The sequence below is a fragment of the Schistosoma haematobium genome, chromosome 3 (assembly GCF_000699445.3).
Source record: "Schistosoma haematobium chromosome 3, whole genome shotgun sequence".
NCBI lineage: Eukaryota > Metazoa > Platyhelminthes > Trematoda > Strigeidida > Schistosomatidae > Schistosoma > Schistosoma haematobium.
Window position 1 is genome coordinate 45,888,082 of NC_067198.1, and position 21,535 is coordinate 45,909,616.

Below are 21,535 nucleotides of genomic sequence, written 5' to 3' on the forward strand. Positions count from 1 at the left end.
TATATATATATATATACGTGCACAATTGACCTTGTATTCTAACCTATCCAAAAGTATTTGCGAAAAAACAACCAAAATTCATCGAAGAGAATATCTTTTTAATTTGATCATTACAATTAAATATACTACTTACTTCTTATAACATTTGTGATAACAGTAGTAGTGATAGTAGTAGAAGTCGTATTACTAGTCGTAGTCTTAGTTGTTGTTGTTGTTGTTGTTGTCATAGTAGTAATGGTATTCAAAGTGTATTATCTCTGGTGATCAATGTTTCAATGGATTATTAGACAATTTTATTCAACAGAAACGATTGTAAATTGATTTAAAGAAATTAAAAACCAAAAAAAACGAAGAAAACAAAAACAAGAAGAAAAGAGAACAAAAACAAGAAAAAAAAGAAAGAAAACAAAGAAGAAAGTGATTATTTTTGGGAAAGTATTATATCATACTTTATATGTATTAAACTATATTCTTAAATATAAAACAAATGGGTGGTATTCATTCAAATAAACGAATTAATAAAACAGAATTAAAAAAACTTTCAGCGAAAACACATTTTACCGAAGGACAAATTAAAAAATGGTATAAAGGATTCATTGTAAGTTGTTTATTTCATTCATTTTATATATCTGTATCTATCTATGTATCTATCTATCAGATGTTTTATACTATTATTAGTGTAAAATCAGTCAGTTACCATGTAGGACCAAGCACGTATATGTATCGGTCCAAGTTGCTATAGCTCATTAGCACAATAGAGATGAACACTGGATTCATAGAAGTAGTTAACTCAATGGTGTAATATGTTATAACTTGTCAACCTGTGTGCCCTGTATATTAGGTAACACAACGATACCATCAATCAGAGAGCAGCGAATTATCAACCGAACTGGTGACACATGAAACACGTGCGAGCAGTTTAGAGTCCTGATTGGTTTCGCTTCCTATCTAGCCCAGCCAGTTGAGTTCAGAACACTAATCTCAGCCTCTGCAATATGAATCATTTATTTCAAACATACGGGATTTATATACAAACCAAATGGACCACAACGTACCATAAAATAGAAAATAACATTTATACAATGTTTGGCCAAAAGTAATTGATAGACAGGCCATAACTCATGAATGGTAGCATCGCAATTTATATAATATACCCTTGTGAGCCAGGGTAATTTTACATTGGTTTTCAGGAGAACCAGACACCATCCAGACTTTCACGTAGAAACTCAGACAGTACAGCTCAACCCCGTTTAGCAGGGGAACCAGACACCGTACAGGCTGTAACGCTACAATCTGAATAGTACAGCTCAATCCTGTGGCGCAACCACACAGGTACCAAGCACCCTGGTGGACCATCATGAATGGTAAGACGTATAATAATAGTTTATGGGTCAAAATAAAACTCATAATAACAGGGACATGAATATGAATAGTTTAGTTACATAACAATTATACAATAAAAATATGCGCATAGTATTAGTCTATAAATGGATCCCAAAAGTTACCATTCATTATTTTCATCGGGATATAACACCCCCCCTTTTTGAAGATCCGGACTTTAAATTTTCCGGGTTTATCCTCCTCCATGAAACAGTGTTAGATCCTCATATTCTCAAGCTACATTTAATTTGACTTTATTTAAAACATATTTGTCACATGGAACAGAGAATTTATTAAAAGTGATTAAATGGTGAGGATCAACGATGCTTGATATGAGGTCATAAAAGTTTGGTTCTTCTGAAACATTTTCACCGAATTTCTTGAAAATCTGATTAGTAGATAGACGACCACTAGAATAATCAGCATCTATCAAAATTTTATTAGGTTCTTGATCGTCGTTTGATTGCATATAAGCATATAGTACAGGAAGAAAGAATTAGTTCGTAGAAAGAAGATTTAAGAAAAGACATAGAGTGATCGATTCTGAACTATGTCACCAAGAATCTCCAACCATTGGTTACGATAGTCACGTGGACTGCAACCAAGTAGTCTGCATCTACCAACAATACAAATATAATGTAACTGAAGTTAGTCATAGATTCAATTCAAAGCCTATAAGAGTACATATGTGGGATACCATTGTTCGATTATCGGTATTATTGAGGAAATCCTCGTGTATCCTAGAATAACTAGGTGAGCATTACTGAGGATAAACGTAGATTATTAGGAGAAAATGGTAAATTGAATGATGAAGTTTCTGAATCATCCCTAACTGTAGTAACTAGATTGTGAATTGCATATGTTCAGCCACCTCCTGTCCCAACATATGACGCATGCTCAAAGAGAAATAAGTTGAAATGGAGCTAAACTCAATCTAACCAAGATGTTGCATTCATGACTGTTGAAATCAAATTTATTGGTGGAGACAGACTATATGCTCAGAATCGTCATGATTAATCATAACCAGTATTTGAAGAAAATAAGTAACTTGACTCAGAAACTGGTTCAATAGCTCAGATATATTCATATGTCATTTACCCCTAGATCTGGAGTTTAAATATTTCTTCATCTATACCTTCAATTCGAATCATAATCTCAGTATAACTGATATTACAGTGATGTAGACCTTTCTTCAGTTAAACTTGTAAATTTTACTTCTTCATTCTTATGTGGTATGGATGTAGTGGGGACAATCGAACGTATTATGAATACAAAATTACAGAATGAGTTAGTAGAATCTGAGAACTATACAGTAATTAATTCATTTGCAAACTGTTAATCAACTACCTCAAACTTGATTGTTCATTCTGAAAAATGCCAATCAATCGTCTCATACTTCGTTGTCTCCACATCAATCATTCTTTGTTCTCATTTTCTTTTCTTCGATCTTCTTAACCTTCTGTAACCAGACAATACACTTTTGATTGATGATACATACTACTTATATCTATCGACATCAGTAGCATACACCACATGACTATCTAAGCTAATAAACATTCATCTCAGGCTCTGTGTTAATCATGACTGACAATCACAAAATATTCTGTCCAGATAGATATTTTTTCTCAATTCCTTTTCTTATTTATTTGTATTCTGTAGTGAATTTATTTCATCATTTAAATAAGAATCTTCAGATTTTAATGGTTAATTATGATAAATGTTAAAAGAAAGTGATGAACCGTTCTACCGATGAACTGTCTTACTGATGAAATGCTCTACTGATGAACTGTCCTACTGATGAACTGTCCTACCGATGAACTGCTCTACCGATGGACTGTTCTACTGATGAGCTGTTCTACTGATGAAATGTTCTACCGATGAACTGTTCTACTGATGAAAATATTTCGAAATTTAGACAACTGATAATTACAATTAAGAATATATTGACATGTTTTTCATTTTGTTCATAGACTTAATACATGCCTAGGTAGATAGTAAAAGTAAAGGATAGAAGTTGATTGAGAAGATTTTCCATATTATTTCGAATAATAATAATGAATAAGTAACTTTTATTCATTAGTAAAATGCATTTGTATCTGTTTAAATGGAAATAATTTATTTACTTACGCCTGTTAACCCTCATGGGGGAGCTTAAGCCGCTCACCAGGATTCTCTATCCAACTCTGTCCTGGATAGTCGTTTCCATTTGCTATTCATCCTTCTCATGTCTGCCAACAATTCTTGACGAAGTGTGTTCATTGGCCTTCTTCTCTTCCATTTCCCTTCAGGATTCCAAGTTAGCGCTTGCCTCGTAATACAGTTTGATAATTCCTTCAATTTGTGTCCTGTTCACTTTCAACGTCTTTTTCTAATTTCCTCTTCAATTAAAAGCTGGTTTGTTCTCTTCCACTGTAGGCTGTTGTTGATGGTATCCGGCTGTTTGAAAGGAAATCACTTATACATCAGATATTTCGATGTACTTCTTCGAAGTACTAATTAGAGATAATGATTTAGTGAATGATTTGACCATTGCTTATCATAATGTAGTTGAATTAGAATACAATTTATTCAAATAATAGATATAAGATTGGTATCATGAATGGATCAATGTTAGACCACCATTGGAACAGTGGAAGCATGCGATGGCCATTTCGTCATAGAATGTGACTCCTCAACAGTGCTCATCCACGGTTTCGTACGTGGGACTAGAACCCAGTACTTTCAGGATTTTAAGCGAACCACACTGATGAGTATCGATTACTTACAATTATAAAAAACTTCAATAAACTAGTATTAAATACTTTATGAATGAATTCAGGAAGATAATCCACAATTTCTTACGTTTAAATCCTAATCTTATTCATTATAAGTAGCACTGATATTTTTCACAAGAATATGTTAAACTTGATGTATGAAATCTATGAAAGCACCCGTATAAAGATTCGGTAATCAAATAGATGAAAATAATTCAATAGACTTGAAGTATTCCTTAGTTCAGAGGCGTATTATCTGTTCCTGTAAGACAAAAAAAGTGAAAATCTCCCTATAACAGTCAATTCACCTTTTTTATGGTTCACTTCAAGTTAACTCTTATGTTTCATATTTCTTATTACGGAATGATCTTGGATCGACAACTAGTGTAAAACAGTAATCACTGTCCCAGTGTTGGGCTCCTCAATAGTACCCATCCACGACCTTAAAACTCCTTAAAAAAATTACTGAACAATTTTATGAAATGCTTACATTATTGATGGATTACTCTTTAATACTCATTCAGTCATTATTAGTGTAGGATCTGATTTACGCATGCATCAATCTAAGCTGAGGATCATTAAACAAACTTTGACATTTCTTGGAACCTCAAGACCATTAAGTCAGAAGGTAATGACTTTTTATATCCCATTATAGATAGCCCATTATATATTACTGGACATCATAAACGAAGACTGATGTACTTCTAACATGATTGAGCTTGTTATTTACAACTAGTCATTTAGAGCTATGGAAATTGTCATCTTGAAATTAAGATGAATATAAGGTGAATATAAATCTCTGATATATTCAATGGTAATTCAATTGATATCACTTCATAATATGAGACTAATTCCAATTCATATTCTTAAATAATAGCTAGCAATGAAGTCAAAGGGGTGAATTTCGTCCTAATTAACACTCGTCAATTTATAACTACATGCAATATTCACATACATAACTATCCCATAGAAGGCAATCATAAACGAAGAGAGACTAATCAAATGCAACCTTGAATGTATCAATAGAAGAGGACAGTTAATAATGATTCATTTGAGAAGTTAAAATATATATATTGTTTTAACGAGTTATTTTCCACTATACAGGGTATAGAGAGTATCATGTAGTTGATTAGTAGGTGCTTCTACTAGACTCTAAATTAATTGATTTTTTTAATTTTCTAGAATTAGAATAAAATGCTACCGGTAATGAGATGTACAATGAACCAAAATTCTACTCTACCTAACATTTTATGGCATTTCAAAGTCTAACTATCCTTCATTCATTGCCTCTGAATTTTACCTACCTACCAACCGATTTATCTATCTATCTATTATTAGTTATGCTAACGCATAGATATTGGTACAAGGAGGCACCAAATACATATGCGCCACACAGATCTCATTCGATATGTGTGAGGGCTGGGATAATGCCCGGGTGCCCAAACCAAAGCAGGTGGTTTACTTAGGAAGCCATACTCCGTGCCTTTGACCTGAAGGTCTGATCCACAAGGCAGTGGAGCATCGTAAGGAGATGCATTCCCATGGAAGTCGGTGACCAACAATTGGTTCATACGCCATTTGTTCCCGCAGGGTACTGGAGCCCATATGCACCATTGGTTTGGAATCCGGTTAAAGCGCCGAAGATTCGCTTTTCGTCCTCTCATTTTCGTAAACAACACCCCCACCATGAGAAGGCAGTGAGTAGGACTTCCCTCGCAGAAGCTATATACTCATGGCCATGTCAGAACACTTCGAGATGGAGTGCGGACATTCCCCACTCTCGTCCTTACCAGGCCATTTCGGGAGCTATCTATCTATCTATCTATCTATCTATCTATCTATCTATCTATCTATCTATCTATCTATCTATCTATCTATCTATCTATCTTTCCACACATCTATCTATCTATCTATCTATCTATCTATCTATCTATCTATCTATCCACACATCTGTCTATCTGTATATTTATAATATGGGCTAATTGCTTTACATTAATAATTATTTGAACATTTTATTATGATAGAATTAAGTGATCTTTATTGTTTGTTTTTTTCTTGCAAACTGAAACATTCACTTATTTGTTTATAATTTTTCATTATGTATTAATGTTAGTTAGGATAAATAGTTTACTATTATGACGTAATAATCTAATATTCACAATGTTCATTAGAGTGTTTTGTATCTAGGGGTTTCATCCAACATTCCTATTCATTTTATTACTTAAGTATTCTCTATTAAAATATTAGTTTACATTAGAGATTTTTATTACCATTGGTATATTGTTGTTGTTGTTGTTTTTTCAATTCTTATTCAATATATATACGGTTATACTTTATTGAATTGTTAGTAATCGACAATGCCAAATAACTCTGGACACATGAATTCAAATGTTAATCGAATCGAAAAAGTAAAAAAGCCAAAAGTATCGGATAGTAAAACACTTAGTGAATATTATAAATAATTTCATTGAAAATCAAGAGTTGATCTAAGGTAGAACATTATTGAAAACTTGGAAGAACTGAACGACTAGTTCGTCATAGTTTGAAATTACTCAGCAGTAGGAATCGATGATTCTGAAAGCGGAATTTGAACTAGGGAGCTTCGGAGCTTCGTGCGCAAATACTTAATCTCTAAGTCACTAAGCTGGTATCCAACGGTACTGAAAGGTCTTATAACCGACACGGATTGGGTTACACTAGTCATGGCTTCTCATTAGAACTCCAGGAGTTCCATCTTGAAGCTAGTTAATATTCAGAACATGATTCTTAATAATATGGTGATTTGTGAAAATTTCATAGTTGAAATCACCAGGAGTCCCATACTAGAATGAAAGAGTCTTGTAGTGCTTCCAGCTTTTCGATGGTGGTCTATCATAGATCGAATCGTGATTTCAACTGTGAAAATACTATAATCTTCATAAATCGCCTTATTGATAAATGGAAATGAGTTTGATTTAAAGTCGTTTGATAAATGATCTCCTTGAACAAATACTTAGCCAATGACCATATTCAAATATTGATCAAAGTTTGGATATGTTCTTATAGTCTTCACTTCAATTCAATTGACATCTTATTCTTGTTATCTTATATCCAACCAGCTACAGGAAAGTTAATTAATAAAAGATGCATAATAAAATTTCACAATAAAGTCCGAGTATTATATATAAATGAATGAAACTCGTCACTATAAATCAACTTCATTGATTATGAGGCGTTTGACAGCGTGGATAAGTGAATGTTATGGAACTTTCTTTGACATTATGGAGTGCCTGAGAAAATTTTCAACATCATCGGGAATTCATGCGATGGACTATACTGCAGAGTCGTGCATGCATGACAGTTAACAGACACATTCCAAGTGAGAACCGGAGTCAGGTAAGTCTCCTTACTCTCCACGACCAAGCCATCTAGCTCAGAGAACATAACTTTACCTAACTTTTAATCAGCTGCTTTGATAGTTTCTAAATGTGATTCAAACTCAAGGGTTTGGTCAGAACTATGCGGTAACATCGCCATCCATCACGTATCTAAAGTATATCTATCAAAATTGAGTACATCGTCCTTCCTTTTTCTTCTGGTAACCAACTGGATTATGAAGACTTCCAAAGCACCGAATACAATGGACAGTTTGGATGCAACTAGACGATTTGAACTTTGCAGATGACCTATCTCTTCTGTCTTGTACACGCCAACAAATGCAGCTGAAGACAACCAGTGTACCAGAAACCTCTGCATCAATAGGCCTCAACATACACAAGGGAAAAAGCTAAATCCTCAAATACAACACAGAGAACACCAAAACAATCACACTTTACAGAGAAGCTCTGGAAGAGCTGGAAATGTTCACGTACCTGGAAAGCATCATCGATGAACAAGAAGGATCTTATATAGATGTAAAGTCAGAGATTAGCAAAGTAAGGGCCGCATTCTTAGAGTTGACGAACATATGGAACTCAAAACAACTATCAACCAACTGAAAATTCACAATTTTTTATACAAACGTCCAGACAGTTCTACTTGTTGGTGCTGAAATTTAGTGAACTACCACAACTATCATCAAAAAGATAAAAGTATTTATAAATAATTATCTACACAAAATACTCAACGTCCATTGATCGGATACCATCAGCAACGGTCTACTTTGGGAGAGAACAAACTAACTTCCAGCTGAAGAGGAAATTATGAAAAGACGTTGGAAGTGGATAAGACATACTTTGAGGAAATCATTAAACTGCATCACGAAGCAAGCTCTAACTTGAAATCCTGAAGGGAAACGGATAAATGGAAGGCACAGGAAGGACCACCCTGAGTCAAAAATTGGAAGCAGACATGAAGAGAATGAATAATAACCGGAAAGAATTGTCCAGGATAGAGTTGGATGGAGAATGCTGATAGTCAGCCTATGCTATTTTTCGGGGGCTAACAGACGTAAGTAATACAAACCAAATTAGAGAAATACATGTCAGTAGTCATTTTAGCTTGGTTACTAATTAACATAGTGACGATCAGTTATCCTCATCAAACATATGAAAAGTGTATAGTTGATAAATTTATTTGTACATTTTTAGTGTAAAATTCATCAAATAGTATTTTGTCTACCTTAAATAGTTCCCTGTGATTTATTTGTAGCAGGTATCTACTTGTTGATTCGATGAAACTATAATTTATATGGTGGTTGGAGGTAGTCGACAGGAAATCCTGGACCGGGGTTTTCATGCTACTTTGCACTCGTTAGCGAGGTGTGCCTGTAATCTTGAGGGAACTGGTGCTCCCTGGCGGATTCGATCTCGTGTCACCCAGCTTCACAGTCAGAGACGTTACCACTGAGCTATCCGAGCCGCGACCGACCACATTGCAACATGATCGATAGCATTCGATCTGTACTAATAAGGACTAGACACGCATGACATTGATCACCACCCAGTGATCAATCAATTGTGACTATAATTTATGGACGAACCAATCAGGTATAAGATAATAGGTCATAGATTTTGGCGCGAAATTCACATATCCATTTGGTTAAATAAAGTTTTTGGTATTATAGCTGATGTCAGTTCGTGGTGAAAACCCGAAATCTAATTCCTAACTCTAATCATCAACTGTAAATCGTAATTCTAATGCTTCACACTGGTTTATAACCCTCTTTTGATACGGTTGATAGAAAACTCTCAAATTAAGTAGAAATGAGTCCATTTTTTTCTAAAATTATCTCTAAATGGTTTTAAATTCACTTGGTGTTGTTTTACTTGAATCTTCCCGTTGATGTTTAGGACTAAAATTGATCAGTCTCTTATTGACATATGTGCATACCGTACGGATTGCCTCGATATTGCCTTAAATCACAAGCATTATAAACAAAGATGGATAATGACTAGCAGTGGAATACAGGATGCGCGTTTCATCCTATTCGGAACTTATCATCTGGATGTACCTGAATCCCAGAGTTGATGTTCAATCCAGAACTCTAGCCCAGTACTGTTCGCTTCAAACGCCATCACACTGTCTAATTAGCCACTAAGTCCTGATAACAACTTGGTTGTGCAATGGGGTGAAGTTTAAATTCACTTTGTATTGTTTTACATAAATCTTTTCATTGATGTTTATGACTAAAGCTGATCAGTCTCTTATTGATATATGTGCATACTGTGCTTATTGCCTTAAATCACAAGCATTATAAACAAAGATGGATAATGACTAGCAATGGAATCCAGGATGTACGTTTCATCCTATTCAGGACTCTTCAGCTAGACGTACCTGAATCTCAGAGTTGATGTTCACTTCCGGAACTCGAAATTGTATTATTTAAATTTATACACATTTTCTCTCTCTGTCTCTTTAATTATATATTAAATTATTATTTCTTTTTCAATTTATTTTACAGAAAGATTGTCCTTCAGGTCTATTGAATCGTTCAACATTTCTTAGTATGTATACACAATTTTTTCCAGATGGTAAAGCTAGATTATTCTATGAACATTTATTTCGTACATTTGATCAAGATGCTAGTGGAAGTATTGATTTCAATGAATTTTTAACAGTAAGTAGATTAATAAATTAGATTCTAATATCTGAATATTAAAGTAGAAAGAAGTAAATGGAGAAGATTTGTCGCTTAGATGAATGATTTTGATGAAATTTCTTTCGTCTCTGAACTGGATGGTTTCGTCATGGAGCTTTTTATCATTCTTCTGAACTATATCATCAACACAGAATTCAGGTAGAGGTGTACAAAACAAGTTGTGAATCATATGTGGAGAAATTCGAACAATTCACTTTTACGTGAAGTTTATACATATGATGTTGTTCAGAAGAACGATGAAAGTTCCACAATCAAACCATCCAACTCAGTGAACAAAACTCCGTCAAAAAAAAAAGCAAGTGTCTGGTACTTAATGACTTTCAACGATTTTACAAACTTATATCATTTTAATGCAATAACTATCTTCAAGTGTTTATTATTGTTAAAATCTGTATACTGACTAGGTGAATTAGATTAGTCAATAAGTCAGTCAGAAACAATATAAGAAATCAGAAAACATGTACACTGACCAGAAATGTTACAAAATATCAGTGAAGTTGAAATGATCAACATGCATATTAGAATAGTATTGTAACTTTAAGTTTGTCTAGTTATCCCATAATTTATTCACCAATTGAATTACGACTTATTCACTTTTGTGCTGTGCCAAACTAACGAGGCTCGATCGGTCTGACCAGCCTAGCGTCCTTATTAGTCCTTTGCTTGCCTAGCCCGTCCAGTTGAGTTGAGAACACCAATATTAGCTTCCACTATTCGAATAATTTATTTCATATATTCTTGGTTTATATACCAGCCAAACAGACTACATCATACCATCAAATAGGAAATAACATTTATACAAGATCAAGTCAGAAAATGGCTGTAAATGTGGGAGACTGTAATTACTAAACTGTGTATAACTTAAAAATAGTAAGTCGTATCATTGAAATAGTCTATAGGTCAAAATGAAGCTTATAATAAGAGAAATATGAATATACATAATCTGGTTACTGGGCAGTTATACAATAGGAATATATAGATAATATTAGTCCATTAAAAGGTCTTAGAAGTTACTCGTAATTTAATCTTCGCTTAGATCTAATCAGTCAGTCAGTCTTAGTGATCTGAGAGCGTGACCGCAGTGTCCAAGGGACAACTGCTTGAGATCGGTCACATACGACCTTTATGTAACTGATTTTTGTGTTAGCTCCGTACTTGTTGAGACCTAACCGCCGGAGACGGATATCTGTGGGATATGGCGAGATGTGCATTGTTAGGGTCGACCTTTTCCAACCTCACCCCTTCTTGTGGAAAGGCAGCATTGCTGCTATGCTTGGTTGTCTGAAGGAAACAACTTACTGCCGTCACACCTCTGTACAGTCAGCAGTACGACTTCGCCTTCAGACTTTGAATTTGTTGCTTTTAGTCTTACCGCTCTTCAACCGACCTGTCTGACATGGTAGGACCTTCAGGAACGGTTGTTTTTGCCAGTATAGCTCGATCGGTTCATCACGATAGGCAAGCCCGACCACCACGTCAAGGTAGCAACAACGGTCGGGCTAAGATATAACAAATAGTAGTATCACTGATTGTAAAAAAGATTCTATGGTATGTTACTAAATGAGTAGAATTAATAGTTTCAATAGTCTACCCAATATATTATCTACATACTCCCCTGGCTGGTATTCATACAACTAGTTTGTACTAAAAATAGCAGGAATCAGTAAAAACCAAAAAACTTTCTAAACTTATGTTAAGATTCCAATGTATATTAAATCACTAAGGGGGTTATTTTGTTATATCTAGAGCTTATATTCTGATATGACGCGTATAACTTGAACACTTGAACGCTAGAACCCTTCCAATTCACAAATGAGAAGACAGAAGACAAGTGAAAGGAATGTTATTCTAGACAGTATCAATTATAGTACAAAACTATCAAGTATTTATAGTTTTTAGTAAAAACGAAATCATCATTATATTTATCCAATCCTCACAGAGGGGGTTATTAGCATTGTCCAATCGGGAGGCTATACGTAGAGATTCTAGAATATTCTTTCAAAAGATGATTAGATAGAATATCTTCAGCTCTTTCTCAGCTTCTTACAGCTTCCTCGAGTTTACCCGTAGACCGTCCTGACATATTTAATAACTACTTAAAATTAAAGAAGAATAATGTAAATATATTTTCACACCAACAACCCGACACAATCCAACAACAATGAACAATCAATAATAAGTGAGTAATAATGATAATAAGGATAAGGGAATATATAACTCATCTGACGCACCTGTCAGACTATCTACATGTCTGATTAAGCAGACAACCGATCATTATCATTCTCGCTTACACATCAAACAATATAGAATTTCACAGGTTGAAATCATGAGTCAATTGAAGCTAGACCACCATGGAAAACCTGGAAGCGATGGACGGCCGTTTCGTCCTAGTATAGGACTCCTCAGCAGTGCGCATCCATGATTTCAACCTGTGAAATTTCCTAAAATCTCCTCAAAACTAATTCAGATAATAATCAACTGCTCACTAGTGACTGACTTCAGGAGAACCTTCTGGAGTTCTAGTGAAAAGCCGTCACCAGTGGAGTTCAACCAGGTCTGTTGTGAGATATCAACTCACTGATGACAATGGTGTACGGTGGCGCAACTTCGTGGATTGGTTGAAGTTAAACATTAACACCGTTGGATGCCGGCTCAGTGGTCTAATGGTTAGGTGCTCGCGCACGAAGCCAGTAGGTCCTAGGTTCGAGTCCCGCGGGGGGTGGGATCATGGATGCACACTGCTGGGTAGTCCCATACTAGGACGAAACGGCTGTCCAGTGCTTCCAGGTTTTCCATGGTGGTCTAGCTTCAATTGACTCATGATTTCAACCTGTGAAATTTCCTAAAATCTCCACAAAACTCATTCTGATAATATAGAATTTGCTCTTCCACGAATTAAATGACAACCAGAAAGCTAAGAAGAAAAACAAGCATTTCTTTGAGATTTCAAAAGTTATTGTGTTTTTTTAAAAGATATCTACTTCGTTCTAGAAGGTCAATGTTTGGGCTTCGTTCTGTTGCTACTAAGTTACCTGTTCAAATGTATATCATAAATCGGTGAAACTATCATTTATGAACGAGCCAATCAGGTATATGATATTAGATCTTGGATTTTGGCGCGAAATTCACTCATCCATAGAGTTTTGGCATAATAATAATAATTTATATATTCTGAAAATAATAATTACAGAATTCACGCCAGTTTACAGACATGATCAAATTGATATAAATAGTAACACTAGATATACAGAACAAACATATGATATGACATAGTTTTAAGTATACTAGTTCAGTAGTTGTTTAAGTAGTACATGTATTACAGCGATCCAATGCATCAGCCGGGAATTTTTAATATTTCTTAAATGGACAGCCTGTTGATTTATGAACAGTGTTATATTAAGGTCATTTCGTGTGCCAGATCGAATTAATGATAATTATCTACAACTAGAGAAATTAAAACGAAAACAGAGAGCATGGAACAACAGAGCAGTAATTACCAAAATATGTCAATCAGGTCTACCAAAATGCATGTGTCATGTGACCCGGTGATATACTGTTTATGTTATTCAAACTAGTTAAACTTGCTAGGGACGGTGTTAACATAAAGCGATAGCGAGTAGGTAGTTTTACTTATGGAATGCACTAATAAAAATGGCCAAATATTTAAAGTTCCTATAATACTACTTGTGGAATGAGATACACTTACAGGTGGCTAGACCATTCAATGCATTTTCAGAGGAGCAGTATGCATCGATGCAGCGAACAATGTCAGTTCATGATGAAAACCCTAAATCTAATTTTTAACCTTGATCATCAACCGTAAATTATAACCCTCATTTAGTCCTAGTTATCAGGTGAACACTTTCAAGATCAGTTTGGCTTCATACAAATGTTATCCATAAATTAAAAATCTCACCTATAAATCATCTAGGAAGTTTTTGAGTAGAAATCCTAATCATCAATTCTATATATGATACAAATTTTCCCATCAAAATATGAATGTAATTGTATTGATTTTAAAGTGTTAACATTGAACTAGATAAAAACAAACATGATAACATGTTCAAATATAGTTGGGCGCCATCATGTTCAGTACTTCACTAAAAACGTACAATGACAGAAAATTCAATATGGCTAGCACTTAATGATATATATATAGGGATATAAAAGATTTATATATTAAAGTACATCTAATGTAGACATATATCAATGAAACCAATGATTACAATCAATATGTAACTTCATTTATAAAAACAAAAGACAATCAATTATCTCAAACTTCATCGTTTATGAAATGGATTTGTAAAGTGTATTTAAGTTTTTAGTAAATTATTTATTTATTTGAACATTTAAATATTGATACACGGGAGCACCAGATACATATGCGCCACACAAATCTTATTTGATATGTGTAAGGGATGTGATACTGCCAGGATGCCCTAACCAAAGCAGGTGGTCTTCTTAGTGGGACACACCCGAAGCCTTCGACCTGAAAGTCTGATCCACAAGGCAGTGGAGCAACGTCAGAAGATGCAGTCCAATGGTAACCGATGACCAACGATTAGTTCATACGCCATTTGTTCCTTCAGGATACTGGAGACCATGTGCACCATTGGTTTAAAATCAGGGTTTTCCAACTTCCCGTGTCCACCGGCCCGTTAAAGCGCCAGACATTCGCTTTTCGTCCTCTCATTTTTGTAAACAACACCCCCGCCACGAGGAGGTAGTGAGTAGGACATCCCTGGCAGAGGCTATATACGCTGTGGTCTGCTTGATTGGTATATAAACAGAAAATGTTTGAAATATAATGATTCATATCTCCGAGGCTGAGACTTGCGTACTGGACTCAACTGGCTGGGCTAGACAGGAAAGCGGGACCAATCAGAACCCTAGGCCGTTCTTACGTGTTTGCGCGTCTTTGGTCCGATCGATAATATGCTGTTCTCTAATCTGCTGCCGTCACAGTTATAGCATAAACACAACATTAATTATGGTAATAAATAAAGATAACCTCATCATAATGAGGTGTAAAAGCTTTCATATAATATGGAATAAGCTTTTGTTTACATTAGAGTAGTTACAGCATTTATAATTAGTTATAGTTCGCAGTTGATGTAAAAGAACCATTATTTTTATATTATTCGCCTTACTCATAATATATATATATATATATATATATATATATATATATGGGAGCGAATAAACAATGCATGTACAGATTATTCATAGAACAAACTAATCATGATGGAAGGTAGTAGGTGAACAGTGCTAGGCAGTCCAACACTTGATCAAAACATATAAACTGTATTCAGTGGATTTCATTAGTATCTAAACTCATATCAACCTTTAACAAATACCATCTACAGTGAGACCTTAATTTATGGACGAACCAATCAGATACAAGATAAGAGGTTTCGGATTTCAACACGAAATTTACTTATCCATTTGGCTAAATAAGGTTTTGGTATTATAGTTTGTGTCAATTCGTGATGAAAACACCAAATCTAATTCCTTAACTTAACCATCAACTGTAAATCATAATTCTAATTCCTCACACTAGCTTACAATCCTCATTTGCTTCTAGTTATTAGGTAGACACTCTCAAGGTCACTTTGGTGCTGCTCAAATGACGCCCATAAATCATAGTAGAATGGTAGTTGGAGGTAGTCAGCAGGAAATCCTGGACCTGGGTTTCGTGCACTTTGGCATTCGTCAGCAAGGTGTGCCGGTAATGCTGAGGGATCTGGTGCTCCCTGACGGATCCAATCCCGTGTCACTTAACTTCACAGTCAGACACGTTACCACTGGGCTATCCGGGACGCGACCGACCTCCTGTAGGATTGAGATGTATTCACATTCGATTGATCACTAGGTGGTGATCAATCGAATGTGAATACATCTCAATCCTACAGGAGGTCTAATCCCATTTACAAATTTAACCAATCTCTACAAAACCACTTTGTTGAAACAAGAATCATTTATTGATTGAATATCTATTAAGAATTCCTTATTATATTTTAGTACAAAAGAGATTTATATGAATCAATTCAACCATAGATATAAAGATAAACATCTATAATTGTTATGAGAAAATATGATTGTATCTAGGTTCATTATATATTACTTAATTATCTTATCAATAGTATAAATCATTTTGTTTGTGTTTTTCTATTCAAAAAAATAAATAATACAGGCTATTAGTATTACTCAATCAGGTAGTCCAGAGGAGAAACTTGAATTGGCTTTTCAATTATATGATATTGATAGAAATGGAACAATTGAAGAATATGAAATGACACAAATTATTAAAGTAGGTTCTTTATTTATATTTATATAGATAATAAAGTTGATGATGGTTTCCTTTTCTACTATTCACTGATATTACTTATGACTACTATTAATTTGACAAAGCGAACTGCTGAAGAGTCAAACAATAGGACGAAACGGTCATCTAATGGTTTCAGGTTTTACATAGTGGTCTAGCTGTAATTGACTCATGATTTCAACTAGTGAAAAGCTAGTAGTATTGAATAAATATACGTTAGTAAAATCAATTATGCGCACTACTGATGAGTCCTACACTAGGACGAAATGGTTACCTGGTAGTTTTAGGTTTTTCATGGCAGTCTAACTTCAGTTGATTCATGATCTCAACTATTAAAATTGCTATAATATCCAAAAACGTCCTTCTGATACTCATAACTACAGGTTAACAAACAAACTGATAAGAAAAGAGATAACTATTAAAGATAATGACAACAAGTTTCCTCTTCTTATTTCTTGATCTATATTGACGATAAATATTAAGTGATCGTCAGTTAGATGTTAAAAGTTCAGGAATCGATAGTTGAATAATATTGATTCTTTTCAATGCATAATGCCAGTGACCATGATGTCTGTGATTGGGCTCTTTTGTAACATGTACAGTGAAAGATCGTAAACTTTTCATAAACGTACCTGAATAGGTTATCCGACTAATAGGCATAATGATGTGTTAAAACAAACAAGAAAATAGAAAATCTTTTTTGAAATATGTAGATGGTAGAAACAAGTAACCCAGATATCTAAATAAGCAGTCAAGATAGTTTTATCATTTGTTATCTCATTATTTTGCTTGATTGAATAAAGTTTTAATAATTTCCCCCTGACAACCAAACAAATTGATGTAATAGACTTTGACATACATCTACTCAGCTAAAATCTCAATTAAAAACCTGGAAACATTAAATGACCGTTTTTATCCTATTGTGGGACTGCGCCATGACAGTGCGCATCCACGATCTCGCTCGCGGGATTCAAACCCAGTGGGATCGAAATGGCTATCCAGTGCTTCCAAGTTTTCAATAGTGATTTAACATCAATCAGTTCATGATTTTAATCAAAAATATAGTAATAATCTCCACAACCCCATTACTGATAAAATCTCAATATCTAAGATAGAAACTAACCCAAATTCTTAATAATAAACTAATCATATATATATATATATATATATATATATATATATATATCCCAATGAAAGGCAAATTGAATTTCTGACATTTTATGATGTAATATAAACTATTACCATAGTAACAAATAAACAAATCACCGAATCTAATTACCACAAGTTCAAATTGTATAATTGAAAAAATACAAAAAAAAGGGAACAATATTTGGTTAAATCAAAGTCAAAATTGATCTGATTACGTCAATATTATGTCATTTTTAGTCATTTAGCATATTTATATACATTCAATCGGGTACAAAACAAAACAAAAAAACCCAACAAACAAAAACAAACTGTGTAATTCGTAATGTGAAGGAAGCAAGTTGAAATTCGATTATGTAAGTAGTTTTTTTTTCAGAAGGGGTTTTGTGGAAATTGTAGTAATTTCAACAGTTGAGATCATGAGTCAATTGAAGCTAGACCACCATGGAAAACCTGGAAGCACTGAACGGCCGTTTCGTTCTATATTAACTCACTGATGACAATGATGGATGTGTCGCTCAATTTCGTGGACTAGTTGAAGTTAGACATTAACACCGTTGGGTGCCTAGCAGCTCAATGATCTAGTTGGTGGAGCGCCTGGCGCGAGACTGATAGGTCCTGGGCTCGAATCCCACGAGGTGGGGTCGTGGGTGCGCACTGCTGAGGGGTCTCGCAATAGGACGAGTTGGCCGTCCAATGCTTCCAGGTTTTCCATATTGGTCTAGCTTCAATTGACTCATGATCTCAACTGTAGATTTTTTTCCTTTGAATAGTGAGAGAAATGAACAGAACTAAGGTTAGTTATTTGAATAAATGGGTCAAGTGGAATAGATAGTTCGGCAAAGGATAAATGATCAAATCTTATCTTGATAGGAATTAGTCTCATACTAAAATGAAATGGCTGTCTAGAACTCTCAGTTTTTCACTGGTGATCTAACATGGATCAGTTCATGATCTCAATTAAAATTTAACCATCTAACCTGCTTTAGTCTGCGCAACCTGGTAGTATCACAGACCACAGACACAAATCATGTGAATTTTGTGGTGCATATGCATTCGGTGCTCTTTTGTACCAATATTTATGTGTTCAAATAACAATAATCTATACAAACCTATACTGATAATTATTATGTGTTCATTAGTGATTAGTTTCGAGATGTAATTCTCGGAGTTCTAGTGAAAATCCGTGACCAGTGAAGTACAACCGTGTCGGGTGTGAGACAGTTATTTATCGAAGAATCAGGTTCATTAAAATTTATGCACACAAAGAAAATTACAAAAGCCATGTCACAAAACATCTGTAAAACATGACTAAATTAAAAGCCTGTAACTTTGAATGTGCACGCATACTTATTTACTTACTTATGCCTGTTACTCTCAATGGGACATAGGCTGACTTCCAGTATTCTTCAACACACTCTGTCGCGGGACTTCCTTTCTAGTTCCATCCAATTGTTGTTCATTCTTATCATATCTGTCTCCACTTCTTAACGTTATCTATTCTTTGATCTTCCTCTTTTCCTTCGACCTTGAGGATTCCATGTGGGAGCTTACCTTGTTATGAAGTTGGGTGCTTTCCTCAATCTGTGTCCTATCCACCTCCAGTGCTTCTTCCTGATTTCTTCCTCCTCTGCAATCTGGTTTTTTCTCTCCCACAGTAGGTTGTTGTTGATAGTGTCCGGCTAATGGATCTGAGGTGTTTTGCGCAGACAACTGTCAATAAGCACTTTTATCTTCTCGATGATGGCTTTTGTAGTTTTCCACGTTTTCACCCCATACAGTTGAACTGTCTTGACATTTATATTGAAAATTCTGACCTTGGTGTTGGTTGACAGTTGTTTTGAAGTTCCAGATGTTCTTCAGTTTTAGATATGCTGTTCTTGCTTTACCGATCCGCTCCTTCAAATCTTCATTACATCCACTGTGTTCATCGATGATGCTACCAAATATTCACACATATTATTCACTATTGTGAAAGAATGCTCTTCTCTTTTGAAAACTTCATTTCGTTTATTTACTCTATGTATATATAGATTTTCTTTGTGGTATATATGAAGGGGGACTTGTGATTTCTTCAGAAATTTAAACCTAATTTTAAATGTATTCAACATTATCTTTGTAAATTATACTAATTCAAGTGATTTGATCCGCTGTGTAACCTACTTATGTACAAATTCAATGCACTGAGCAGTACAAAATTAATGAAAGAAGACAGATAATGTAGGAAGATCTGTTAATGAGTAAATACCCAATCAAATAGTATATGAAACTAATATATAGGTACTGTGGTGTTAATTTAGTAAATCAATCAAAACACTCTTCAGATTTTGATCGTCTTTGATGTTATGGACTGCGGTACATTTCAGAGAATAAGCACGTTGCAAACGCCTAACTGAACTAAGGGATGGGAAAATGAAAGAACATCAAAAGAGGCGAAAAAACGTAATTTTGTATATATATATATATATATATATATATATCTGCATTGGATCAGACATACAGATATGAACGGTAATCTTGGCTAGGTGAATAGTTCATTACTCGGAATAGCTAGCTCAACAGTTTCATCTGACATACAGTTCAGTATTTAGGTACCATACATCTTGGAAAACTGAAGTTTACTGTACTCGACCCATCAGTGTGTTTGATCACTTATCTCTGTCCAGCTTTTTTGCAACAAGATTTTTTACGAGGTTTGAGTGTTACTAATCCTATGCCCAATCCTCTTACCTCATCCAAGCTTGGGACAGGCAGTAATCCTAGACGCTCTGCAAAGGAAGACTCATCAATAGAAAACATCACTATTCAAAAAGTATCCATCTCTAATTTATCAATTTAATTTTCTAACATTCTCATTTTCATTTCTCGACAATAAATTTTTCTCCAGGCTATTCACTTAATGGTTGGTGATATTGACGAAGAGAATAGTAAAACACCAGCAGAACGAACAAGAACAATTTTCACCAAAATGGATATTAATTCAGATAGTGTATTGACAAAAGAAGAATTTATTCAGGGATGTTTGAGTGATGAACATTTATATCGATTACTTGCTCAGAATGATGGTCAAAAACAGTAGATTTAATATATTATACATGGAATTTAAGTAATGACATATATACTTACTACTAATAATACTTTTGAGTAATATATATCATTCTACAAAATATTACACGAGTTGTCTATTTAAATTGAATAATTTTTCTTGTTAAAATACATCTTATTGGAAATAATAAACCATAACAAGTATTTAAATGGTTCTCTCTTTAGGAATAAAGCCGTTGAACAAGTAAACAAGTCTTAAACAATACGAATTATAAATAGTAGAGTAATATATACATAACTATTGAATCAGTCATACGTACGTGCATCAGTTCGAGTTGCCACACCACATTAGCACAGAGATGCAGTTGTCGATTCAAATACCGTAGTGGTAGAGGTAATAAGAGTATAAGCAGTAATCGGAAAGATTAGGTTTTGGAGACGTCATTCAAGGAGTATAATTTGGTGAAATAAATTTGGAAAGAGAAAATAAAAAAAGAGACAAGGAGGAATAAGAAGATCAAAATTCGGGAGGACACAAAGAGTGGATGCACCTGCGCCATTCCAAACGATTTTGAGCCATGTCATTCAGGGTCTCTAACCATCGGTTGCTATCATCTCGCGGTCCCCAACCAGGTAGTCTACACCTACCAACATGACTCAGTCCACTTGTCAGTGACTTCATGGATTTGTGTCATGTTTTGGTTTGGCCGCCCCTAGCTTTCTTCCAACCTACTCCTGCATCATAAAACATAGCACGTCGAGGCAGTCGGTCGTTGGGCATACGTAACACGTGTCCCAGCCATTTCA

The 21,535-nt window shown here is 34.7% G+C and overlaps 1 protein-coding gene across 1 annotated transcript; it reads left to right on the plus strand.

The window, feature by feature from the left end:
• Nucleotides 1-21,304, plus strand: MS3_00005890 (uncharacterized protein). Its single transcript, XM_051213985.1, has 4 exons — nucleotides 1-598; nucleotides 10,015-10,170; nucleotides 16,406-16,522; nucleotides 20,571-21,304. The coding sequence occupies exons 1-4, from the start codon at nucleotides 488-490 to the stop codon at nucleotides 20,760-20,762; spliced, it is 576 nt and encodes a 191-aa protein (XP_051070006.1). The 5' UTR covers nucleotides 1-487; the 3' UTR covers nucleotides 20,763-21,304.
• Nucleotides 21,305-21,535: the final 231 nt, after the last annotated feature.